General features: G+C 38.2%; 4 protein-coding genes across 10 annotated transcripts; 2 read left to right on the forward strand and 2 right to left on the reverse strand.

The window, feature by feature from the left end:
- Positions 1-427: 427 nt before the first annotated feature.
- LOC106416393 lies at positions 428-2,691 on the reverse strand. 4 transcript variants are annotated; one of them, XM_048751179.1, is made up of 5 exons: positions 2,436-2,684; positions 1,851-2,009; positions 1,479-1,771; positions 1,189-1,240; positions 428-1,047 (listed from the first exon to the last, which is right to left on the reverse strand). In XM_048751179.1, exons 2-5 carry the CDS (start codon positions 1,972-1,974, stop codon positions 527-529), a joined length of 990 nt encoding a protein of 329 aa, XP_048607136.1. In that variant the 5' UTR covers positions 1,975-2,009; positions 2,436-2,684; the 3' UTR covers positions 428-526. The 4 variants fall into 4 exon arrangements, with proteins under 4 accessions (XP_048607136.1, XP_048607135.1, XP_013712718.1 ...); XM_048751178.1 differs by having other exon boundaries at positions 1,473-1,771; XM_013857264.3 differs by having other exon boundaries at positions 428-1,240; positions 1,473-1,771; positions 2,436-2,691.
- Positions 2,692-3,389: 698 nt separating this feature from the next.
- LOC106417534 lies at positions 3,390-4,214 on the forward strand. The gene has a single exon (XM_013858324.1). It carries the CDS (start codon positions 3,390-3,392, stop codon positions 4,212-4,214), a length of 825 nt encoding a protein of 274 aa, XP_013713778.1.
- A 10,912-nt stretch (positions 4,215-15,126) lies between these two features.
- LOC106418318 (transcription factor ABORTED MICROSPORES) lies at positions 15,127-18,128 on the forward strand. Of its 4 annotated transcripts, none has more exons than XM_022710397.2 (9): positions 15,127-15,256; positions 15,668-15,783; positions 15,866-16,033; positions 16,115-16,187; positions 16,284-16,352; positions 16,445-17,056; positions 17,131-17,385; positions 17,484-17,660; positions 17,737-18,128. In XM_022710397.2, the coding sequence occupies exons 2-9, from the start codon at positions 15,683-15,685 to the stop codon at positions 17,992-17,994; spliced, it is 1,713 nt and encodes a 570-aa protein (XP_022566118.2). In that variant the 5' UTR covers positions 15,127-15,256; positions 15,668-15,682; the 3' UTR covers positions 17,995-18,128. The 4 variants fall into 4 exon arrangements, with proteins under 4 accessions (XP_022566118.2, XP_022566119.2, XP_022566117.2 ...); XM_022710398.2 differs by having other exon boundaries at positions 15,144-15,264; XM_022710396.2 differs by lacking the exon at positions 15,127-15,256 and adding an exon at positions 15,263-15,386.
- A 60-nt stretch (positions 18,129-18,188) lies between these two features.
- On the reverse strand, positions 18,189-23,188 carry LOC106418316 (probable ubiquitin-conjugating enzyme E2 23). Its single transcript, XM_013858994.3, has 8 exons — positions 22,978-23,188; positions 20,704-22,641; positions 20,224-20,352; positions 19,675-20,121; positions 19,492-19,561; positions 19,262-19,401; positions 18,859-19,170; positions 18,189-18,754 (listed from the first exon to the last, which is right to left on the reverse strand). Exons 2-8 carry the CDS (start codon positions 22,639-22,641, stop codon positions 18,497-18,499), a joined length of 3,294 nt encoding a protein of 1,097 aa, XP_013714448.2. The 5' UTR covers positions 22,978-23,188; the 3' UTR covers positions 18,189-18,496.
- Positions 23,189-27,656: the final 4,468 nt, after the last annotated feature.

Consider the following 27,656-nt stretch of genomic DNA (forward strand, 5'->3'; position numbering starts at 1 on the left):
AGAAAAAGTTAAACTATTGATCACAAAATTCTCAGTGTGAGACTTTTACTATTTTTAGTAATTTATGGTGGTTTTTTAAAATTCAAAATATAACTTATAAGAAAAAATTTAATTTTTTTATTATATGCTTAATGTGATTTTTAATATTTTTAATAGTATAAAATTAAACAAAAAAAAGAGAGGTTACAAAAATTGTTATCAAATATGTATTATTCATACTTCTTAATTGTCATATATATGTTAAACATATTAGTTAATTCTGTAACTTTTGTTTAAGGAAAAAAAAAATATTCTTTTGTACACTACTAATTAATTTGATAGTTTGTTTAATAAAAAAACATAGTATATGTTTATATAGACCAATTTATTTTTCTAACAATTCTAAGAATTATTCTCGTGACGACACGTAGCTTCGTGGATACGAAAATATGTTGTAATGCTCAAGGATTAATATATAGGGGATTAAAAACATTAACAAACTTTAACGAAACATTACACTTATTAAGGTTAATTACTCTTATTAACATCAAAGAAGCTCATCAAGAAACGACCTCCCTTTAAACTTATCAACCTTAAATCCCATCTCTTCCATCCGCAGCCTCTCTGTCTCAAGCTCAGCCAGCTCCGCCTTCATCTCCTCCACCTTCAACCTCCCCTCCCTTACTTCCTCCTCCATCCTGCCCAAATCTGCTTCATGAATCTCCAGTTCTCGTTTCTTAGACCTCAAGGATCCTACTTGTTTCTCTTTCTCCGAGTCTGCATTTTCTTGAAACCGAGAAAACTCCTCAAGAACGGCCCTTAGCCAGCCAACATCCATATTCACAGACTCCAAGTCCTTAATAACCGCAAGCATCTCTTTCACCTTTAGTTCTGTCAACTGCGAAACCGGGGTTGACCCAAGCTCTTGCATCAATGAGCATAAGCACTCTAGGTATCTAGATCTCATCGATGCTGATTCTAGCTTGCAGTTTGCAGCTATGTCTCCGTGTTTGTCTATGATTGACTGTAGGATTGTGGAGACACTAGAGTTCACACGGTACTTTCCAACTGAAACACAAGAGTCCGACATTACTGATTGAAGGTCGAGCTCTACTCCGTTCTCATCATCATTATCATCATCATTGGCGTAAGACCTTGGAGGGCTTACAAAGTTAAACTCACTAATCTCACTGGCTGCGTCATTCTTACCGTTGTGTTCATGCTCTCGAGGTCTTGGTGATACGGTTTTGCTACGATCAGCCTGACCAAGAATATTAAAACAGAACAGAACATGTTAAGATGGCACCCTCTACTTGCAAGATTCATCCTATGTTACTATTCAGACCTAGTAACCTGACTCTATGGGTCTCTCATATATGTTTGATATTAATAATTTTATTTAATTGTTTATTAAATATATAAAAAATAAATATTAAAAATTTCTAAAATAATTAAATCTAAAAAGGCTAAACTTTATGATAAGTTAGGAATACCATGTTGTTTGGGGATAGAGGAACCATCTGTGAGGGCTTCTTCTCTGGCTTATGGCTGAAAGAATCATGTTGACCGTTGAGGTTAGAAGAGACTTCATCAGACGACAGAGGGGGGAAAGATATGTTGGTTTCTGGAACTGTTGTCCTCTGCGTCACAGCTACTGGTGAAGGTCTTGACTGATGAACCCTTGGCGAATTTACGTTACCGTTCTGATATGGCCTTGTGTTGAGAGGTGAAGGTGACTGTGATCCCACCTTTTTCTTACCTAAACTCTCTGGTAGGCTAAAGTTCGTCGCAGCTGTAATAAACAATTCAAGAATCAATCAATGAAGGACACATCATCAAGTCCCTAAGAAGAGAGAAAGTTACAAAGGTACCTTGCTTTTTTGAATTCTTCTTTCCACGGCCTCGAGAAATCTTCTCTAAACAATCTGAAGCACATTCATGGAAAGGGTTTGCAGAGTATTTGCAATCCGGGTGAATTTTCCTATTGGTATCCATATCTTAATGTATAGATTCAAAACCAGATGCAAGAACTGCAATAAGAAGGAGTTTGTCAACAACATGAATTGTAGAAAAGAACCAAACTCAATAACAAACAAATAAAGTCTTTTTTTTTTTAACTTTTTTTGTTGGTGGGTTGAACAAAAGTCAATGCAGGGTATGCAAAAAGGTCAAGACTTTAGACCTCAAATTCAAATATTAAAATGGTTACAACTCATACAACAACAACTCCACTGGATGCCCTTTCTGGTTTCACTTATATCTTCAGAAAATAAAAAAAGATGATAACCTTTTATAATACATATAAACATTGAAGAAACTTAATAATATTGTATCAGGCGATCCCCACAACAACAACTCCAATCAGACAATCATTTAAGACATGTGTCCAGGCCGACCGCAATGATCTTTGTAATACTAATAAAGCACCGATCTTTCTTGAGAGAGATAAAAGATACCTAGGGAACGGTGGTGGTGAAGAAAGGTCTTGAGCGGAGAAGATGGAATCGAAATAGAGTTTCGTTGATCGTTGTACGAATTTACAACTTATATAAGACGAGGTAATGTGATTTGACCGAAACCTTTTGTAAAGAGAAGGGTTGAAGATTCGAAGAGATTGACTGAGACTATTCATTTAATTGCGCATGAGAAATGCAGACGGTACAATCAATGAAATGGGCTTTCCAGAAGACGAAGAAAGTGGGTCCAGAGACCAATTTTATTACTTTATTGGGCACGTGTGAGATATCTTACTCCAGTGAAAATTGTTTTTCTTTCAACTCAAAATAAATTCATTAATGGAAAACTTAGCAGATATAGCCAAGCTATACATAATTCTAGAAAAAGTGAATGTGGATTTTCTCTATATTATATATTAATACCAAGCTATACATATTTTTTTCCTTTTTTTTGTTTTACTTATTATCACATACTTTTTCACTAATTTCATCTCATTTATTATTTTAACCAAAATGATTCACTTAAATGATTAAATTGGTAAAATACATATAACATTTTTGTAATTTTTTTTGTTTGTAAATGAACACTTTTCTAACGCGTAAGTGTGGTTGCTGATTTGTTCTTATTTCGGCTTTGCTTGTTTTGTTGGTTCTTTGAGTTGGCACGACGTCATGTTAGTCTTCTGTGATAGAATATGCCAACAAGAATCTCCGATATTATTGGATCTCATATGTTTGTTAGATTAGAGTTCTTGTATTTGTGCAACAGTCGAACTACCGTCTGTATATATCTAACCTTCATGATGTACATTGATAATCAAGGAATACAAATTATTATATGGTATCAGAGCCTAAGCTCCTGAGACATTTCTTCCTCATCGTTTCTTTTTCTTTCTCCTCTCTCTCTCCTCTATTCTTCTTCTCTCTAAATCCCGTTTCTACTCTCTTTCAACCATGGAAGCCAACCCTCTTAGGGAAAGGGCTTTTGGAGTAACCAATATCAAAACCCATATTCTTTTGATCCTTCACTTTGATGATCATAATTATGATGCATGGCGTGAGTTATTCCTAACACACTGCCTCGCCTTTGTTGTTCTCGGACACCTCGATGGCACAAGCCTTCCAGAGGACGTCAACGACGCTCCTTGGTTCAAACGAGATGGCCTCGTCAAGCTTTGGCAATACGGCACGCTCACGCAACCTCTGTTCCATTCCACATTCAAGACTGGCGGCAATGAGAGGTACATATGGGTGCGCATCGAAAATCAGTTTCGAATCAATAAGGAAGCTCGCGCGATCCAATTGGATCACGACCTCCGAACCACCGAGATTGGCGACAGATCCGTTCACGACTACTGCCAAACTCTCAAGTCCATCTCAGATCTATTGTCAAACCTTGATGCTTTTGTTCCAGATAGAACTCTCGTGATGTACCTACTAAATGGTTTAAACGAGAAGTTTGATAACATCACCAACGTTATCAAACACAAGGAACCGTTTCCCACATTTTATGATGCAAAATCCATGCTGCTGAATGATGAGACGAGGCTCAAACGATGTCAAAAGGCGCCAGCTACAACAGACAACGGTTCTTCTTCAACTGTCCTCACTGTCTCCACCGAGAAACCGCAGCAGCAGAGGTTCAACCGAGGTAACCGGAAGCAGAACCGAGGACGAGGTCGCGGTGGCTTCAACCAACGATCATGGAACAACAATTGGAACCCACAATGGAATCAGCAGTGGCCTCTCTCGTACTTCCAGGGTCATATGCCACAGTAGGCGCCGTATCCAAATCCATGGACTCAGCATAATGCACGTGGTAGACTAGGCTCGCAGCCAACACGCCCAGCTCAGGCCCACATTGTCGATGCTACTCTCCAGCCAACAACTGACTTTGCTCATGCCTTCAACACCATGACAATCGGCGACCCTGGTGCGGCAAATTGGTACATGGATTCGGGTGCTACGGCACACTTGGCTTCCTCCTCAAGTATGCTAAACTATGTCCTTAATGATTGCACCGAAAAGAAAGTCATAGTTAGTAACGGTTCTCAAATTCCAATCACTTGTTCTGGTTCAACATTTATTTCTTCAAATTCTCGTGATCTTTCTCTGAAAAACATTCTTGTTGCTCCTCATATTATTAAAAATCTTATCTCAGTACGTCGGTTTACTAATGACAATTGGTACTCTGTTGAATTTGACCCCTTTGGTTTTACAATTAAGGATCTCAGCACCAGGAGGATTCTTCTCCGCAGTGAGAGTGATGGTGATCTCTACTCTCTTCCTAGTCTTTTCAATAAACTGGCTACTGCTCTAGTTGCCCTCATGACTGCAGCCTCCCCTGCTCTTTGGCACAAAAGGGTCGGACATGTTAATAATGCTTCTCTTCAATCTTTGATTTCTTCTAATTCTATTTCATGTAATAAAGGGGTTTCTTACAATGTTTGTGAAGCTTGTCAGTTGGGTACACACTTAAAACTTCCTTTTTATGAGTCAAATCTATTGTTTCATCACCTTTTGAGCTGATTCATTCAGACGTTTGGACGTCACCCATTCCGAATATAAGTGGTATCCGTTATTATGTTCTTTTCTTAGATCACTACTCACACTTTCTATGGGTATTCCCTCTGCGTAAAAAATCTGAAGTGTTTTCAAAATTCGTTCACTTCTTTAGCTTTGTTCAAACGCTGTTCAAATGTCAAATAGAATCACTACAATGTGATAATGGTGGGGAGTACAACAACACCCGAGTTCACAACCACTTCTCTTCCAAAGGCATCGTTGTGCGCTTCTCTTGTCCCCACACGTCCCAACAGAATGGGAGGTCGGAGCGTATGATCCGTACAATCAACAACACCATCCGAACCCTCCTATTCCAAGCTCGTGTTTTTCCCACTTACTGGGTGGAAGCTCTTCACACTTCAGTTCACCTTCTCAACATTCTTCCTTCCACCTCAATAAACAACAAAGTGCCATACACTGTTCTGTTCAACAAAAAGCCATCCTATGATCACCTCAAAACGTTCGGCTGCTTGTGCTTTCCCAACATCAATCATTCTCATCTTCACAAGCTATCCGCACGGTCTTTTCCTTATTTGTTTCTCGATTACCCTGCAAATCATAAAGGTACCGTTGTTTAGACCTCCAGACGAGAAATATAATTATCTCTCGCCATGTTGTGTTTGACGAAACAATCTTTCCATCAGCTCAACCTCTTGCCGAGAAGAAACAAGTTTACAACTTCCTAGACACTCACTCTGAAACTTCACCTTTATTCAAATCCATTCTAGAGTGTCCTATGGTTCAGCCCCCCTTACCAAACACTTCCGCTCCTCCTCCTTTACAGATTTCATCGATGCCCATCCCTCCTGCTCCTTCTCAAACTCGTCATCCTATGACCATTCGCAGCAGAGACGGCACACGCAAACAGAAACATGTTCTTTCTTTGCTTTCCTCTTCTATCTCTCCTATTCCTACAAGCCACTTAAAAGCTCTTTCTAATCCAAATTGGAAACCCTCTATGACCTCTGAGTACGATGCAATTATTAAGAATGAGACGTTTAGGCTTGTACCTAGACCACCTGATACTAACATAATTCACTTAATGTGGTTATATAAGCATAAAGTTGACGCAGAGGGCAACCCTACTCGTCACAAATCCAGGTTGGTAGCTAATGGCAAGTCGCAAGAGGCTGGTCTCGACTACGACGAAACGTTCAGTCATGTCGTCAAACAGTCACAATACGGTCCGTTCTACACTTGGCTCTACAACGGGATTGGGAAGTCCTTCAACTCGATGTCAAGAACGCGTTCCTCCATGGCAAGCTTGACAAACCGGTTTATATGCACCAGCCCCCGGGCATGATCGACAAGTCCCTTCCAAACCATGTCTGTAAACTCGAGAAGGCCCTCTACGGCCTAAAGCAAGCGCCACGCGCCTGGAATGCTCGCTTCTCTGAGTATGTTGCCAAGCTGGGGTTTGTCAAGAGTAACAACGATCACTCACTATTCGTCTACAGCAAAGGCCATGAACAAGCTATCATACTACTATACGTAGATGACATTCTTCTCACCGCTTCATCACCAGCGCTAAGACACACGGTCGCTACTCTTCTCAAAACAGAGTTCGAGATGTCTGATGAGAGGCCTCTCTCTTATTTCCTTGGAATCAAGATCGAAAGAAACACCAAAGGTATGATGTTAAGTCAGTCTGCTTATGCTAAGGATATCTTATCCTGTATGTCAATGCAGCACTGCAAACCATTTTCAACACCGGTGGACCTCAAATCAAAGCTCTCACAAGACGATGGTGATCGGATTCACAATCCAACTGAGTACAGAAGCATTGCCGGCGCCTTACAATATCTGACCTTGACACGTCCTGACATCCAATATGCTGTCCACCAGCTATGTCTCTACATGCACGACCCTCGTCTTCCTCATCTCAACGCTCTAAAACGAGTGCTTCGTTACATCAAATGGACACTTGATGACGGGCTTCAGCTATACAAGTCGAATTCAAATACTCTAACTGCATACACTGATGCCGATTGGGCCGGCTGTCCTGACACCCGCCGGTCCACCTCCGGCTACTGCGTCTACTTGGGAGACAATCTCATCTCCTGGTCTTCAAAACGTCAACCAACCGTTTCACGCTCCAGTGAAGAGGCGGAGTACAAGGGAGTTGCAAACGTACTGGCAGAAACTTGCTACATACGCAATCTCCTACTGGAACTTCGATGCCCAATTACGACTGCAACACTCGTGTACTGTGACAACGTAAGCGCAGTTTATCTATCAACCAACCCGGTCAAACATCAAAGAACGAAGCATGTGGAGATTGATATACATTTTGTACGAGAAAAGGTTGCAATGGGACAGGTTCGTGTCCTGCACGTTCCATCTTCTTCTCAGTTCGCTGACATTTTCACGAAAGGCATGCCATCCCCGCTCTTCAACGACTTCAAACACAGTCTTTCTATTCGGACTCCAAACGATCAGACTGAGGGTGGGGCGGGGGGGGGGGGTGATAGAGTATGCCAACAAGCATCTCCGATATTCTTGGATATCATATGTTTGTTAGATTAGAGTTCCTGTATTTGTGCAACAGTCGAACTACCGTCTGTATATATCTAGCCTTCGTGATGTACATTGATAATCAAGGAATACAAATTATTATATCCTGGGACTTTCTTAATTTATCAGATTGTGTTCCTCGTATCTGTGGTGGTTCCTGTCCAGCCTGTCTAGTCGAGATAGTTATTAGTATCGGTGTCGTGCTTCTGCTTCTCTTCGGGGCTTTCTCAGCTCCGGTTTCTTCGCTTTTATAGAGGCTCATTGCTTGACTCGTCTTTGTGATTCTTTTTAGTTGTAGACACTAGATCTTATATTTATCCCCTTTAGATTTGGGTTTTGGTTACTATAAGAAGTGCCTAAGTATTATTGCTTCGTTCACTATTTCTAACTTACTATTGTTATCTCTCTTAGACCATGACCAACGAGGGTGTTGAAACCCACTTTCAATAGTTGAATAGCATGGAGTGAGGGTGTTGAATAGCATGCAGTGAGGGTGTTGAATTTTTATGTTAATTTACGTGTACTCAACATGCGTCGGAAAATTTCAGCTGTTGAAATTTTTTTTTGTGGCCCCGGACAGCCACGTGTCGCAACGTGAGTGGCTGAAACTGTTGGGCGTGTGAGTGCACGCGTGCAGGTAGACACACTTTTTTTTTTCTTTTAATATTAAATGATGTCTTCTGATTGGTTGTGCAGATTTTCTTTTATTTTATCATCACCCAATAATTCAAACTCATTTATTTTATAATAAAATTATTTTTACAAAAATAAAAATTATATCAAAATTCAAGATTTTTTTATTTATAAATAGAGACTACTTTCATTTTGTTTGTATACAGAAAAAAACATCATTTTCACTATAATCAACTATCTGAGTGTTTTAATTTTTTTTTTTGTTAAATGGATTTCAATAATAATATTTTCAACATCCAAAACTTTTCTAATTTTCCTTTTAACTTCCAAAATCCCAACAATTATCAATTTCAAAACCAAACTTTCAAAATCCCAATAATTATCAATTTCAAAACCAAACTTCCAACCAGCCCCAAAATATACCAAATTATGGTTTTTCACCAAACCATTAAAAATTATGTAATTAAAATTAATTCAAAATAAATATTATTAAAAATTATTAAAATAAATATTATTAAAAATTATTAAAATAATTCAAAATAAATATTATTAAAAATTTTATGTATAAAAATAGGTAAACTAAATTATTAAAAATATGTATAAAAATAAGTAAACCAAATTATTAAAAATAATTCAAAATAAATATTATGAAAAATTATTAAAATAATTCACTAAGTATAATAATTCAAAATAAATTTAATTAAAAATTGAGATCCATTCACCCCTGGAACAAATTCGCTCTTATTTACCGTCATATGACTGGAGGAGTATTATTTCTGCTAGATCTCTATTTTGTAAAAGACTAATTAAAAGGGTGGGAACATATTCGTCTATCTCTGTATGGAATGATCCTTAGATCTCAGCCTCTCGCCCGAGACCAGCAAACAAAAAATTTCACAACATTTATCCGGACCTCACAGTGGATTCCCTCATTAATTCGGAATCTCGCTCATGGAATTTACATGCAATCAGGGCTCTAGTGGATCCCAAGGATGAAAAAATTATTGAAAGTATTCCATTAAGTAGGAATCAGATTGAGGATAGGAATGGATGGCATTTTACTAACAATGGGAAATATTCGGTCCAATTAGGTTATCAGGTGGAACGAGTCTATCCTGATAGGGAAAAACCGCCAGATTTTTATGCCCCCACAGTGGATATACTTAAAGCTTTCTGTTGGAAACTGCGGTGCCCCCCGAAAATAAAGTATTTCTTATGGCAACTTCTCTCAGGATGTATATCGGTAATAAAAAATCTAAAGGCAAGAGGGATACAAGGAGATATATGTTGTGCTCGATGCGGAGATCCGGAAGAATCAATAAACCATGTGTTTTTTGAATGTCCCCCAACACGTCAAGTGTGGGCATTATCCAAGATTCCGTCACCTCCTAATATCTTTCGTATCAGCTCATTATTTGCTAATATGGATCATCTTTTTTGGAGAGTTCAGCCAAAGATGGATGACCATCAGTTTGCATGGTATATTTGGAAAGCCCGAAATAACAAAGTTTTTAGTAATCTGGATATTGATCCGAGGGACACTCTTAAATTAGCTGAATTGGAATCATCAATTTGGGTAAAAGCACAGGTGGGAAATGACCCAACGAGAGGGCTTTCGCTACAGATCAGTCCTTCCCTAGCGACACCAGGTCGATGGTGCTTTCTAGATGGCTCATGGAAAGATAAGGACTTATTTTCAGGGCAAGGCTGGTATAGTACTTTACCGGAGTTTGATGGTCTATTAGGGTCAAGGAATGTAAGGGCATGTCTTTCACCCTTTCATTCGGAGGTAGAGGCATTGATTTGGGCAATGGAATGTATGAATAATTTAAAACAGTTTCAGGTAACGTTTGCAACAGATTGTTCTCAATTGGTGAAGATGGTTTCGGAATCAGAAGAATGACCAGCATTTGAAAGCTATCTGGAAGACATCAAGCTTCTCAAAGGAAGTTTCCTCAACTCAGACATCGTCCATGTACCTCGGACGGCGAACCTTCGGGCGGATAGCTTAGTACGCAGTGCTAGGAAACAACTGTCATTTGTCGTTCACATGGATGCAGAGTTACCGATCTGGTTTACAGAGTCAACATGAGTCTGTAAATGTTTTACTGTCAAAAAAAAAATATTATTAAAAATTATGTTATTTTAGTTTTTAAGTTAATTGTAAAAAACAAAAATATGAATTAAGAGTTGTGGGGTATGGCGTTGAATTTTTTTAAACAAATCATTGTAAATGTGTAGATTGAAGTAGATGTTGAATAAATGAGGTGGAAGAGATAGAAAATGATGTGAAATGTTAAAAAGAGAAAAATAGAGTGTTGAATATGAAGAGGGTATTGAAACTATCGTACATGGTCATGGTCCAGTCTGTGGTTTGATTTGATAAAGTTGTCCTTGTTCGGATTTTGATTCCCTTTTTGGCATTTTTGGCTTTGTTTATGGAGATATCTTTATGTTCTGCTCGATATAGTATTCCATATCTTTCCAGCAAATAACTAATGATATCAGTGTTTTGATAAAAAGAAAAAATAGTTTTAGCCAGAATTTTTCATTTTTATCAAAGTTAGATACTATGGATTTGTAAAATTTGTGCATACAATGCTGTTTTACTATTTTCTGATATTATAATTACTTTTATATTAATTGATTTATAATATTTTCACAAATATATATAATATTGATTTTGGACAGAATATATATATATATATATATTGATTCTAATAAAAATATAATCATGGATTCGCTATTGACCCCACAAACTGTCCAAAGTAACAACAATTTCGTAATAGTCATACATTTTTTTTAAGCCTTTTTTCAAAAAAAAAAGTCATACATTTTTTCCTTTTTATTTCAATGGAAATCACACGCAGAAATAGATCTACTTACTTCAACATTTTTAAAATGCCATCTACTTATTACGACATTAATTAGAGTGCCTGCATGCATTAAATTTTTCAACAAAAATAATTATTAAAATAACCGGTTACTGAAAACATGTACTGTCCCTCTTTTATATTAGTTGTCGTCACAAAGTACAATTTTTATTTTAAATAAATGTCGTTTTAAAATTTTAATACAAAATTTATCAAATTTATACGCTATATGATTTTTTATATTCTCCAGTCTAGTTTTCTATTGGTTAAAATGTGGTTAAGTGTATATATAATGATGTTTTTATTTATAAAATATAAAAACTAAATATTTTTTTAGTTTGTGTACAAAAATCTATTTTCTGAACTAAGAAAAGCGACAATAATTTATGAAAATAAAATAAAAAGTCGATATATATGGCCGGTGATTAATAGAAAACAAAAAAAAAAATCATGCAAATCCATGGATCAACAAGAGTCCAAGACCCTGTGGACGCCACTCGCAGTCACCACCTTGATCCTGTTCTTTTGATAGGCGCTGCGTCTAGCGTCAACGTCTCCAATTAACCCTGTAATTTTGTTGCTTTAAAAGCATGATGGCAAAGAACCACTGAATCCGGTGTTAATTAAACGAGACGCGGCGTCAGATTTCCGATGATATTTGACCGCTTGAAATTCTAGCGTCAATTAAACGAGACCGCGGCGACTCCTTTTGCTGTTACGGCGACATTTTTTTCTCGTCATCTCTGTCCGCGTTTCTTTCACAAAGTAGTTGATGCGAATATTTGGTGACGCTGACGCTAGATACTGCGTTTATCAAAAGAACATGACTGATGTCTCTTGTCCTGTAAACGTTCTCCTCAGTGGCTGTGGGGATCTAGAAATTATTTGTATGGGGGCAGAAATAAAAATCACTAGGTAAAATACCAAAAAAATAGTCATGACACTGTACTAATGAATTAGAAATTTTGTAGTCTCTTAAAATTTTGTGAAATATTTAAAGTATAGGAGGCACAGAACAACATAACAACATAACAACATGGGCATATCTTCAATTTATTATAAAACTAAACTAGTTTGAAATTTTCATGGTGGAAACTGTCTCACCCTAAGCCCATGCCTCTCCTCCGCTATATATAATATATATTTTCAATTTTAAAAACATAAAAACGTGAAACTATTTTTATTTACAAAATTTTATTTAAGAGAATTAAAATTGTATCTATAAATTATGTATTTTCACTTTTATATAATTTTGTTTAACTTTTTTTTTTTTTTTTTTTTGATAACTCTGGTATCTGGACAGCCACATTCCCAACTATCCCCGAAAGGGGTCCAGCGCCCCAACGGAAGGGATGTTAAATCCGTTGTTGCCAAGGCTCGAACCCGGGTGGCGGACAGTACAGCTGTACCTCCTTTACCACCAAGCTACGAGCGCTTGGTTATTTTTATTTTTTATTTTTTGTTTAACTTTGTATACATTACTTAATAGAATTTTATTACTTTGTCACAAAAATTTGTAATAAACTTGTGGCTATTAAATAAAAACTCACGAAACAGTTGTGACTAAATCATGACAAAAAAAAAATATTTTATCGATTAGCTATGATTTTAGTCGTGTTTTATTCTATGACTACTTTGTCACAAACAAATTGTAGCTATAATGTGTTTATTTGTAGCCACGTTTCTATTTGTAGCTACGTTTTTGTTGATGACTATTCCGTGGTTTTTCTAACTTGTGGTTATTATATAAAAAAAGTCACGAAAAATTTGTGACTAAATCATGAAAAAAAATATTTTTTATCGATTAGATATGCTTTTAGTCGTGTTTTATTCTATGACTACTTTGTCACAAACAAATCGTAGCTATAGTGTATCTATTTGTACCTACGTTTTCGTCGATGACTATTCCGTGGCTTTTCTAACTCGTGGTTATTATATAAAAAGTCACAAAACAATTTGTGACTAAATCATGGCAAAAATATATTTTTATCCATTAGCTATGATTTTATTCGTGTTTTATTCTATGACTACTTTGTTACCAACAAATCGTAGCTATAGTGTGTCTATTTGTAACAAAGTGTTTGCCGATGACTATTCCGTGGCTTTTCTAACCACAATTTTGACACAAATAATCATGTTATTCATTTTGTCACAATTTCATGACTATTTCGTGACTAATTCCTGAATAGCAATGATTTGTTGGTACCCATTCCATTGTTATAGCCAAAATCTCTACTAGTGTACACTCATGGATATTTTATAAAATTTACACAGAAAAAATGTATTTTAATTTGTCTAATTAACTTCAAAAGTCGAAACTTACTATAGAAGCATTAGAGCACCCTCCAATGAAGGTTATTTCTGGTTAGGTTTTCCGTAATTTTAAAAAACCGCAGTTAAATACTAATATTTATATATAACTTTAGATGAGAATCTCTCTTTAGGAGTGCTCTTAGATCACTGGTAAACCATTTAAACACGATATCTTTTACAGACAATATAACTATGTAACTCATTCATTGTTGATGGGAGACTTAGGTATTGAATGGGAGGCGGGCCAAAAGTGGAAGAAACGCCTAAGTGTAACGCACGCCTCTTGTTTCTCCATTCACCATTATCATTTAGTTATAAACAGTTCTATCTAATTAATGTTGATGAACCGCTTGTAGTTCAGATGTGCGAATAAATATACAGAACCACCAACTACAGTGATTATTCAGCACAACTGGAGTGTTTTTGGTGGTTCTCCTGTTGTCACTATTTATTTTGCTTTTCAATAATATATATTTTGATTTTTAAAAATATTTTGGTTATCTAAAGCTACAAATGTATGATTTTACTTAGAATGAAATTCATACGTAAGATATTAAAATGATTCAAAAATTCAATTTAATATTGAAATTTTATGTTTGTATTTTCATTTATATACATAACTAACATTTTATACTATTTGTAGATCCTAAAATCTACATTAAGTATTTTGTAGTAATTGAATGTTAAATCTAGGGAAGAAAAATGTCGTGGGAAACAATATTTTTAGAGCACAACGATATATAATCAGATTCCGGTTGACGAAAATTGACTTTATTGAATAAATGAGATTGAATACAATGAAGAATGAAATCAGATACAATAAAGTGAGATCGATAAAAGAAAAATGTCAACGCAAGCTCGAACGAGGTCGATGTGTGTAGCAAGCTTTCTCTAGAGTTTTTCACGTGTCCTTCTCCTTTCGGCCTTGTCTTACTCTTATAGTCGATTCACCACAGATTCATCTCAACCTCTTCTGTGATCTCCGGGTTCCGATATCACTTTGTTTGAACTCGTCGACACCAGTTGGGCCTCATCTTTGTTCAAAGTCGTACGACCCATTTCTACTTTCACCATTCATACATATATTTTGGACCGCTAGAACCCCTTGATGCACTCTTGTACCGTTAGATCCGCTTGATGCGTTCTTGTTCCACTCGATCCGTTAGATCCGCAACGCTAGATCCGATTTTCCCATTCGAATACTTATCAAGGTGCGGAAACTTACGTCGGACTATGGGAGTAGGTTGTTACGTAATCGGATTTCAGCTTCATAAAAGGTGGACAATTGGGTCTATGTATATTGAAAAGGAGACGAATTAAGCCATATTTTCCCACTAAAACTAAACATTACATATATAATAAAATATGTACGCTATTCACTTTGTTGTCAACTAGTATAAGTCTACATGCTAATTATGTGAATGTTATCTTTCAAGACATGAGAACATATATATTTACGTTGAAACTAAAAAAAATTCAATGACAACTTAAACTATGTTGGCTTTGTTAGATACCTTTTTAATAAATCGAAACTTCTCTCAAAAGAAAAAGAAACTAAATCGAATAAATAAATAAAATAACAAAGAAGAAAAGCAAAAATAGTTGTTGAGACGCCAGAAGAAGAATGCATAACCAAAACGGTACGAAGAGAACCTCTCAACAAAGGTAGTTAGGGTTTTGCACGTTACCTTCTGTCATGCAATCTTCGCTTTTCATCATTCCAATTCTATTTTTGATGTATTTATTTTATATCTCATATTCGTATATACATGTATACTTGATCGTCATGCATGTCTTGCACTTTACCTACCAAAGCCACAATTAATCTCTCCTAACAGAGAAAGAAAGAAAATTACACACAGATATTTCACACATATATAAAAAGTTATTGGTGACGTTATTTTACACGAAAAGCAAAACCTTGTATGAATGTAGCTAGCTTCTATTTCTCTTCTTCCTTCTTGCAATCTCTTGTCTTCTTTTCCGAGCTGTTGCTTTGTCAAGTTTCAACAGACACAAGATTTTTGAGGAATCTTTCTTTCAAGAATCTTGTGTAATTGTTCTCAAAAAAAAAAAAAAAGAATCTTGTGTAGTTTCTTGTTGGCTTATATTTTCATGATACTGTAGCTCTATCTTTAGTTTAAAATCATGTGAAAGATGCATTTTTTTATTTTCTATTATTTTTGCCATCTCAAATTTCTCCTTTGTAAACAAACAAAACCATTAAAAATATTGGCACAATACTGTTTGAAGTTTGAAGGGATCTTTGCCGTTTTGGGACTTTATATATAGGTGTGATATATTAAAAAAAATATTTTTTCTTATTTTGTGTAGTAGTCATTTTGAGAAATGGAGAGTAATATGCAAAACCTGTTGGAGAAATTAAGGCCTCTTGTGGGTGCAAGAGCTTGGGACTATTGCGTTCTTTGGAGCCTAAATGAGGACCAAAGGTTAATTTAGTTCTTCAGTGCAATAAAGTTTTAAAAAATCTCTTTCGTCACATTGTTTCCTTTTTGGTTTGGGAGGAGACAGGTTTGTGAAGTGGATGGGATGTTGTTGTGGTGGGACACAACTCATAGAGGAAGCTGGAACAGAAGAGTTTAGCTTCGGAGGTTGTAGAGATGTTATGTTCCATCATCCTCGAACCAAATCTTGTGAATTTCTTGCCCATCTTCCTTCTTCCATCACTCTTGATTCCGGGTATGAACATATATATGCGACACAAGACTACATTGTTTCATATGATATATCTAGAGATGGGAAAATGGACTTGTGTTATAGGATATATGCGGAGACTCTTCTGACTAACCAGACCGGTTGGTTAACTGAGAGCTCAGGACCAGGTTTTATGCAGGTATTATCCAATTTTCTAGTTTGAAGCATAACCAGTACATGATTGATCTACAAGAACAAGAACTCTTTAAAAAAGATCAGTATTTTTAAAATCCAGGAAACAATATGTACTAGGGTTTTGGTTCCTATACCGGGAGGATTAGTGGAGCTCTTTGCAACCAGACATGTATGTGTAATAAACATCTCTTGGTTGTGTCAAGTGTTGTTTCTTAAGTTCAAAAAAATGCCCTGGTTTGTGATGATGTGTATAACGTATAGGTCGCTGAAGATCAGAACGTGGTGGACTTTGTAATGGGGCATTGCAACATGTTGATGGATGAAACCGTAACGATCAACATGATGGCAGGAGATAAGGTCGAGTCCAAGCCGTATGGGATGTTGTTACCTGGTGACATCCATCAAAAGGGTTTATCAAAGGATGAAGAGATGATGAATCTCCCATCGCCATACGATATCTCAGCCGATCAAATCCGGCTCAACTTCTTGCCTCAGATGAATGATTACGAGTCACAACAACACTTGAAGATGAAGAGTGATTATGATCACCATCATCAAACCTTGGGGTATGATCTCCCGGAGAATGGTAACAACATGAACCCTTTTAACACGGTGGCAGAAGAGGGGATGTCGGTGATGGGCGAGGCTAGCTTGCTTGTGAACGAACAGCAAGTCGGTAACGATAAGGAAATGAATGAGAACGCAACTGGTTCAGATTGTAGCGACCAGATTGATGATGAAGATGATCCAAAGAGTAAGAAAAAGACAGGAAAACATACTCAAGCTAAGAACCTGCATGCTGAGAGACGGAGGAGGAAGAAGCTAAACGATAGGCTGTACGCTCTCAGGTCGCTTGTTCCCAGGATAACTAAGGTACATAGAATAACGATAAGGTTTGTTTCTTGTTTATTCTCTTGGCTGAAGCTAATTTTTTTGTGGCATGGAAGTTGGATAGGGCATCGATTCTTGGTGACGCTATCAACTACGTTAAGGAGTTGCAGAATGAGGCAAAGGAGCTTCAAGATGAGCTTGAAGATAATTCAGAGACTGAGGATGGATCTAATAGGCAGCAAGGAGGGATGAGCCTGAACGGGACAGTGCTCACTGGGTTTCACCAGGGGCTTTCGTGTAACTCGAATCTTCCTGACATGAAACAAGATGTTGATCTTGAGAACTGCAATGATAAAGGACAAGAAATGGAGGTTAATTAGAACATATACTCTCACCTTTCTATATATATTGAACTCTCAACACCGCATGCTCATGATTTTGGTTTTATGTTTTGGGTGAGGGGTTTCAGCCGCAAGTGGACGTGGCACACTTGGATGGAAGAGAGTTTTTCGTAAAAGTGATTTGTGAATACAAACCAGGAGGCTTAACAAGGCTAATGGAGGCACTTGATTCTCTGGGACTTGAGGTCACAAATGCTAACACGACTCGTTTCCTCAGCCTTGTCTCCAATGTCTTTAAAGTCGAGGTATGATCTGAAGAACCTGCTTAATGAAGAAACAATGACCAAATCTATATGGTTCTTTTTTTCCTTCATTTTACAGAAAAACGACAGCGAGATGGTGCCAGCTGAACATGTGAGGAACTCGTTGCTGGAAATAACCAGGAACACATCTAGAGGATGGCATGATGATCAGATGGCAACTGGCTCCATGCAAAACGAAAAGAACGAAGTTGACTATCAACACTATGATGATCACCACCATCACGGCGGTCATCAACTACATGATCATCAGATGAACCAGAGCGCTCACCATCACCACCATCACCACCAACACATCAACCATTACCAAAACCAATAAGGAACATGTTCCCTGAGCTACCAAGATGTGTTTCTTTACATGAGAAAGAAACATTAAAATCTGCGCAAATACACTTCAAAGGTCTTTTTCCATTTCATCAGATAATAAAAAAAGGAATGACAGTTCGAGAGAAATTCCTGTATCCAATACTATAAACCAAAGGACTGCGGTAGATTCACATGGACCATATACTATAAAAGCAAAACAACTTCACTTGAAATAATCTGTCTGAAGTTAATTATCCATATGACAAAACAAGTGTTGTAGTGTACACCCCTAAAACTTTTAAGCAAACTCCAAAACAGCCAAAAAAACCTTTGTCAATATTGCTGGAGCAGATGGGGTTACAACTCAGGAACATGCAATTCTTGCATAACTCAAAAAAAGACTGACACGCACATTTCAGACATATCTGAGTTCAAAACTTGTAATAATAAAGAAGCCACAAACCTTCACTTGGTTAATTGGCAATATAATTGGTGTATATCCTTTGAGGCTTGTGTTATTGCTGCTGCTGAAGATGCTTGAATTCATTGCAGTAAGCGCCTACCTCACTCAGCGCTGTGAATAGCTTTGGCGCAATCTTAGCCAACATAAGCTTAAAACCAACCGAATTTGAATTAGCACTGCAGCTTACATCAATAACCGAGGCATCTTTGCTGAGAGAACCTATTAGATATCCTTTCATGTAGGCGTCACATGCCTTCAAGATGTAATAACCGCGTTTTCTGAAATGATCTTTGATGAGTTCTTCAAAATCCTACAGATTTCAACACAAGTTAAGCAAAGGAAGGTTAGGGAAAAATACAAAAAAAATCAATGTAATGGAGTAAAAGAAAGAGAAGCAGAGTTCTTCTCCCTTACCTTTGGTGGTCTCCGCATAAGATACATCATGGTTTTACAATTTAGCAGAAAGGCATTCTCGTTATACCCCAGTGAGTTTTTCTCTCCTTCTGCAGTTCCTATCTGCTTATCATAGCCGGCTTCGTTGAAATAAGGCTTTGAATTCAACACTAATCCCTGGAGTGAAACAAGGACTTGAAGGATGCTAGATGATTTGGGATCCCAGACTTCATTTCCTCTGCCTGTCCACGTATTAAGAAGGCTAAGACAGACCTTGCCTTCCTCATACAGATTGGGGTTCAACCTCCAACCACCAGAATGGTAATGTGCCGACTGCAGAACGAAAAGGCAGACAGAACATAATTTTAAAATGGATTCACTTAGGTTGTGCCTAACAACAATAATAGAAACTAGAAACTCTTACCGGTGGCACACTAGGGTAGTCGGATGGAAGGTGAAAATCAAAAAAGAAGAGACCATCTTGGTATGGTGTTCCATAAGCCCCAGCTATAACCGCTCTTAAGAGATCCATTCTATCTTCGTAAACTCGAACAAAGATTCCATCTGTCAAAGGTAAATGAATTCTTTCCGATAAGAAGTTACCAATCATGAAACACTGGCGAATGATTTAACTGCAAATCTACACAATCTTACCTGGAAGATTGTTCTGAAGTATTTTCCAGTCTTGATCAACCTTTTTGAACCACCGTCTTTCCTTTGTTTTCTGCAAGTTTGATACGACACTTTAATATTCAAACTCAAGTCTCAAATATCAACTGTAACGTGAAGAAACCGTTTTCTACGGGAATCATCTGAAGTGTAAAGTACTTGACCTACCTGCTCATCTGAGCCAAGATAATGGTGGTCCAGAGGATCTTGTGATATATCAAAGCGTTTGAAACTGCAACTATCACTTTCAGAAGGTATTGGCTCTTCAGATTTTTCACCCTCTGATCTTTCCACTGCTTCATTTTCTAAAACTGTGCCCTCTGAATCATAGTTATCAGTGGCACTGAAATTTGTAGGACTATGATCATCAAGGAAAGAACCCCTCTCCTGGGAAGAGTTCGTCACTTCAGCCTGCTTATATCCATTGTCATCTGTGAGACTAGAACTGGAAGAATCTTCAGTTTTCTGTCCACGTGAAAAGATTCCACTAGCCATTCGAGTCACGAATTCAACTGCAGCTAGTGGGAGAGCCAGGGCACCATTCCTCCCAGAATCATTCTCACCATTGTTTTCTGCATCGGAGTTTTCCTCAAGAAAACTACCCCTTCCAAGATCCTGTAAATCAACGATTCTCATTAATTCGTAGAAAATGACTGTGCAACATAATGTTCTGGGTTAGGCAAAAAGAACCAGTAACGTTTTCTTAACAAAACAAACCTCTTCAGGAGCACCTCCCTTGTCGTCATCGTCTACAGTTTCCCAACTAGCAGCATCACTTGCTTCACTTTCTGCAGCAATTGATTCATCATCGTCCCGACCAACTACATAAATTGCTTGAGGGCCAACCTAGGAGAAACCAAAAGAAAATGAAAAGTAAAATTAATAAATACTTAGCCTTGTTTGCAGGAAAAGTGCCATAAAAAATAGAAGAGTTTATTCTCGCTCGTAAGTCGTAAAAAAGAGCTAATTTGCATATATTATATACTAGTCTCCAAATCATTCCTTCCGATAGGTAATAAACTCTCTAACTTATGCATCAACGTTTTTCTAGGCAAAAACAAGAACAAAGAGTTCTAAACTAGAACATCAAGTGTAGTAAAGCACTCAAACATTTGCACATGTTCCGAATCGTATAATGAGGAAAAGCCAGACCAGCAAGGGGTTTGTAAGTGAATAGATTAGTTGAGGTGGACGTACCGTTGAGACCATTCCATCAGCCCATGTTACTTCAATATCACCATCCTTAAGGCCAGTAATATTTCCAACCCATGAGAGCTCTGAAAGGTTCATATCAACATCATTTTGTTCCTTATCACGGACTATAGCTTCTTGATGATATTCTGCATCTTGGTGCCCATTGTCTTGCTCTGTTGCCTCAGAAGATGCTGGTAAGGCCATGGTAACAGGCGATAATCGAACAACAATATCCCCATAACAGTAGTCATAATCGGGATGAACCTCTAGCTCATAAACACTTGCAATTTCTTCCTTGTCAAACTCACGGGGTTCTTCTGCCGTTAGACGTGGCTTCAACCATCTAACAGAAGCAGTACGTTCTTTTGCATTGACACTTTTAACAACCCCAACACGCTTAGGTTCAGTTGTGTTATCATCTTCATCCGAAGCCTTCTCCACCACATACTGCTCAGGGACAAATTCTTGATCGCCAGGGGTCTCAATCGGAATCAATGTTGTTGCTTCCCGTCTATATTCAACTGTACCATCCTGCCAGGCTACATCAACAAGCGTTCTGCTGTTAACTATCAATAGAGCTCGTTCAAAGCTTTCCTCTTTTTTCTTAACCCTTTTGTCCTTTCTGATAACGAGTTTGCGTATCTTCTTACGATGGAGAGGCCAAGGTTCATGCGCAGGCTCCTTAGAAGTAGAAGACACAGTAGTTTCTTTTGGCAAAGCTTCAGCAGTAATGCCAACAGGCTCACTTTTTACGCTTACTTCATCTTCTAAATCGGATTTATTCTGTTCCCGGTCTGCCTTTCTTGCTTGAGAATCATAAAGTCGTAGTTTAGAAACATGCTTGTGCAAGGGAATTGTAGCAGACTGATTCACCGATGGAAGAAGGCCCCAGTCACCAACTTGCCAGTTAGCATGAGTGAAAGATGACAACAACGTCAAGTTACTTGGACTCTGCTCCTCAGGTGGGGAGACAGCAGAATCTGGCCCAAAGCCAGCTGAAGCAATCCAGTAGACAAAAATAGATCCAGCCGTGACTTTGGTCACAGTACCTTCTAAGCGATTGGGCTTCCACAATCCAGACAACCAACGGGAACTCTTGAAAACAGACGAGGAGGTGGCTTTGACACGCTGGCCTGGGTAATACGGAAAGTTTGCGTCTTCTTCAAGGTTACTCTGGGAAACAGGTTTGAGTTGGAGGGGTTCAGCACGTAGGACTCTACACATGGATCCATCATCGAACAACACAGTCACATTGTCCAACACATCATCGATCCTACCTAGCCATGGGCCGTGAACCACATAATCACCAACACAAAAATCCCTGACGCGTTTCAATTCTTTTGTCGAGATGTCCTTGTGGGTAGAACCATCCAGAGCCAATAAATCTACCGACATGTCTACATCCACTACTACTCCCACCTGCCCAGTTGGGTCAGAAGATGAAGCAACATAGTCTCCGTGTAAGAAACCACGGTCTACAACTGTTACATTGTTGACATCCTGAACTGGCTCGGTGTCGTCCATCCAAAGAACGCGAATCTGATCACCCTCAAGAGTACCACATTTGTAGTTCCCACCGGCTTTTTTCTCTCCACGCCCAACATTGTCCTCGTTGGCCTTTTTCCCTTCCTCTTCAGCCGCATCATCATCATCATCATCGTCCTCATCATCATCATCACTACCATCATTTTGCTCATCGCTAATATCACTTTCAGAGTCAGAATCACCAGCAACTTCGCTCACAACCCCAATACTACCTGTCTTGTTGTTTCTGACAATATCGTGTCTATAAATGTTAGGATGCTCGTTGCTTCCTGGATCATCAGCCTTAACTATACGATTGCTGTTGTTATCCACAGTTGGATCATCACATAGAGGCTCACTTTCCAATGAATCATCAAGTGGCAAATCAACCCCAGGGTCATCTTGTTCATGCTCCATCTAAAAAAAAAGTGCCAAGCAAAAGTATATGATGAGTCTTTAACAATCCAAAGTAATAGCAAAAAAAAGTCAAAAACGAAAACAAAATGTTTTGCTTCTAAACTGATTCAAACAAAATCTTTTTGAACGAAGCTAAATAGCTAAAGCACGTCCATAGAACATTCCGACGATTCATAACAAAATCATTCCACCTTCAACAGAACATTTCGATGATTCATAAACTACAATAGCTAATCAAAATTTACGAGGAAAATAATCACATTTAGCTCGCCGATGAAATTTCAATAGATTCAAACAGATATCGTTTAATCGACGAATCGATAGAGAAGCAAGTACCAAGTTCGGAATCTTCTAGGAGGAAATCAAAGAGGAGGAGATTTCAATTCTATTCTCGTTCGATCTTATGTGCAATAACGGTTTTTTCTCAAAGGGAACAAGAAGGAAGGATGATCTTCCTCTGGGGATGGATTCTTTCTCTCTAGCTCGGAGCGGCGTCAAGGAAGGATATATTCGTCACTATGTATCTTCACGTCTAATTGTATTTCCTTTTTTCTGACATTCCACCCGCATTACCGATGATCCAAGCTATTCAATCTGGGCCCTTGGATTTTTGCTTACCCTGTCGCCCGGTTCAGGCTTCCTATCCAAACCAAACCGATATTAAATTCGAATTGCTTACCCAACCGGGAAGAATACATCTAAAACCTAACATTTCTACTGAAATCATGTGTTAAACCAAAAATCCAATGTATGTCTTTTCAAAATTACTACAATGTAATCCGTTATTTTAAGATATTATTATCATAAACCAAAACATCCCCTCTATATTAATCCTGGAGCATTACAACATGTTTTCGTATCCATCTGTCATCACGAGAATGATTTTTAGAATTGTATGAAAAATAAGTTGGTCAATACGAACATATACAAAAGTGTACAAAAGAATATTTTTTCTTTCCTGAAATAAAAGTTACAGAATTATCTTATATATGACAATTAATGATTATGAATAAAACATATTTGATAAAAAAAAATTTCTAACCTCTCTCTTTTTTTGTTTAATTTTATACTATTAAAAGAAATTAAACAATCACATTAACCATATAATAAAAACAATTAGACTTTTTTCTTATATTTTATATTTTGAATTTTAAAAAACGACTATAAATTGCTAAAAATGGTAAAATTTCAACATTAAAAATTTTGTGATCAATGATTTAACTTTTTTTTGTTCAAGAAAGATACAAATGATCATATATCATAGGGGTGAGCGTTCATATACACGTTCGGGTTTGTATCAGATATTTCAGTATAAAGGTATAGAACCCGTTCGGGTATTTCTACACTTCGATTTGGGTTTGGGTATTTTATGTTCGGGTTCGGATATTTTGGGCCGGAAGAAAAAATAAATAAATTATTCATTGTTTAAGTTTTTTGTATTTAAAATATATTTTAACTTAACTGTTTTTTTTAATTTTTAAAAGATTAAACTATTAATAGGTTTGGAGATAAAACTTTAAAAATATAAAGACACTAATTTAGTTGTTGTTTTTAAATTTTAGATGCAACTTTTGTTAATGCAAGAAACATGAACTTGATGTGTATTTTAAGTGAGTAGCAAATGATTTTGTCTATAATTATATGTATATTATCTAATTTTGAGCAATACAAATCATTAATATAAATATTTTGAATAAAATGAGAGAAATAAACTAGAAATATAGAGTTAAGTATACTTAAGTTATCTTCGGATATCTATTCGGATTCGGATATTACCCGTTCGGATTCAGATATTACCCAAACTGGTGATATAAGTAATTTGTTTTGTTGTTCTAATTAGATGATTTTTAGACCGAACTGGTTAATATATACTAGACAAACATTTATAATCGATAAAGATTGTAGTGTTGCAAAATGTTAAAATCATTTCATAAATAAACATTATTATAAGAACTCACTCCGCTTATCACCTACTTTGAAAAAAATCAAAAGAAATTATAACCGGAATTCAAATGTTTCTAATCAGCTTATACATACATACATCTATTATTATTAACTACTTAAAAAGAATGATTATGACTAGGTGACAACTTGTGAATATATTAAATTAAGTTCAATAATTATATGGCAGAGTGAAAGACTAATTCCAACAAAAAACTATATCAAAATATACAAAGCAAAATAGTCAACTTTCTTTTGATTTCGAACCGAATATAATGAGTCGAAACATTCTTAATGGCATTCTAAAATATTAAATTGAACCTAAAGAAAGGTATCAACCAATGAAAGTGACCAAACACACAATTTCGAACATTTAATAATACAAGAAGCGGGTGAGAGCATAAGCATATCTTCATTGATGCTTTTAAAAACGATCCTGGAACTCTCTCTCTCTCGGCTTAGATTCTCATGAATCTCTCACTACTTGCTCTCAGGGAACTTGGCTTTCGTAGCTCTCCTTGGTCTGACATCACAAAAGAGGAAGAAGATTCGTTAGTAGAAAAATTAAAATCGAACAGCAACAGCTTGTAAGTGTTACAAGTCATGTACCATGTAAGTCGTCGCTGTAATCTATCTTTCCAGCAAACCATCTACCATGGAGAGCACGTTGCGCTCCCTGTTGGAGAGGAACTTAACATTCCCCGCAAGGCCCATCAAACAGTGGTATTTGGCCTGTTAATGTCGACAATCCGGTCAAGACCGGTTTAGCTGACGGATCAATCGGCCAGAACATTCGATCGATCGGTTCGACCCATTAATCGATTAAGTCGTTTATTCGACGTCAGCCCGACGAGCCTTCGCTTTATTCGAAAGCCCACTTCGCTTAGACTTGGGCCAGACTTCTAGGGCGAACTAACTTTAGGGCGAATGAAGAGAAGACCAACCGAATCTATAAAAGGAGAACATAAAGAACAGGGAAAAGGATCCGCAAACAGACACTAAGACACTGACGACAAGATCTAGGGTTTACGACCGATCGCTCTGCTTAGTGTTTCTGTCGGAGTCTTTCAACAAAGCTTCGACCTTTTCCTTCTTTCTCTAATCTCTTTGTAATCTCGTTCGTTTATCTCATATTGTGAATAAAACGTCTTTGTAAGACCCACTCGTATTCAACATTTGATCTACCAAACTCGTATTCAACATTTGGCGCCCACCGTAGGGCCTTACAGAGTTACGTTTACGAATTCAGTATGAGTCCCGATGATACACCCGCTGACGGTAACAGACCGTCGGCCTCTGTTACGCCGGCCCCCGACGCTTTGGTCGCTCCGAACCCGTCTGTTCCCGAGATCCTGCAGGCCATTATGGCACGTTTCGTTCAACAAGAAGAAACCAACAAAGCTACGAGCGACCGTCTGGCCGCACTCGCCGCCGCTCTCGGAACTCTAGATGGCGAAAATGACAGAGCGGAAACGGCAAGAAGAAGGTTGTTCGCTACCGCAAACCCTAACCTTAGAGTCGAACAACCAACAGACGAAGCAAACCCTACGAACGGCGAGACTGCCCAAACGACTGACGGCTCAGACTCTCTGACTAGCCGCCAGATCGCAGATCTGCAACTCTCACTTCGGGACATCCACTCTAAGATACAACATGTCAAGGCATCCACACCAGAGATCGAACGCATTCTCGCCACCACCCGGCGAAACCCTTTCACCCAGCGGATAACGAAAGTCAAGATCAAGAAGACGGAGAAACTCTGTATCCCCCCATACAAGGGAGATTCAGATCCGACCGATCACATGACCGCTTTCAACATAGCTATGGGTCGAAATCACTTCTCCGACGAAGAGAGAGACACAGGCCTCTGCCAACTCTTCGTCGAGAGCCTCTCCGGACTGGCCCTAAGTTGGTTTTCACGTTTAAAAGAGGGTTCGAACGATAGCTTCGACGACCGGTCCGCCTCTTTCCTCAAAAACTATATCATGTGGTCTCGTCAAGGAACATCCATGGCCGACCTATGGAAGCTATCCCAGTCGCAAAACGAAAGTCTCCAGGAATTTATGGAAAAATTCAAGCTAGTACTATCAAAGGTACCTACCCCGGATCACACCACCGTCGAAGCCTTGACCAACGCGCTTTGGATTAACTCCAAGTTTCGAGACTACCTCGGGATTAACCCAACTATAACCATCGAAGACGCTCTGCACGATTCAAAAAACTTTAACAAGATGGACGAAGACAAGCGAGCTTACAACGCCAAGCAGCAGGCTCTAAAGCCGACGGCATCGAAGACATCAGACGCCCAAGAGCCACGACAGCACGTCCCTTACAAAAAGAAAGGACCCGTCTATGCCATCTCCGAGGGCGATCAATCTGGTGTAGTTGCTGCGGTACGTGAACCAGGATGGAACGTATGGGAACATGATACTGAAGGAAAAACGCAGCAGTCTCGCAAGCCCGCATCCGCCAACTCTAAGAGCTCATACGACCAGAACAAGTTCTGCAAGTACCATGATATGAGAGGTCATGACACCAAAGAATGCAGATACCTCTACGAGGCATGGCTCGCCTCCACCAGCGACAATCCCACCGAGGTCGAACCACCGAAACCAAAAACGACCAAAAACAGTAAAAGTTGGAGCAAGAGCAAGGACAAGAAGAAAAAGTCCAACGAAAAAAAAGAAGAAGACTCCCCTCCGGCAGATGATGGCGACCAATCGCATCATGACGAGGAGTCAACCTCCGACGAAGAAAAACCAAAAGCTCGGCGAAAGATTTTCACAATCCGAGCAACACCATCCACAACGGTGAAGCCGGAGGACGATCTACGTCAATCACTCAACCAAAAATCAGGGAAGACGATCGAAAGCCTCACTCCCACCAACACCTCAGCGCGAACAATAGGAAGTAGCAGCACGCTTATGGAGATCGATGGCGCACCGCCTAGGATCAGTCGTTCCATAAGGAAGCTCAATGTTTCAGACGCTCGACGCGTCCTAGACGCCAAGAGAAAGGATCCACTCCACCGGCAAGACGAACTTAAACGGGAGTTGTTGTCAAACAATCAATCT

The sequence above is a fragment of the Brassica napus genome, chromosome C3, assembly GCF_020379485.1.
Source record: "Brassica napus cultivar Da-Ae chromosome C3, Da-Ae, whole genome shotgun sequence".
Taxonomy (NCBI): domain Eukaryota; kingdom Viridiplantae; phylum Streptophyta; class Magnoliopsida; order Brassicales; family Brassicaceae; genus Brassica; species Brassica napus.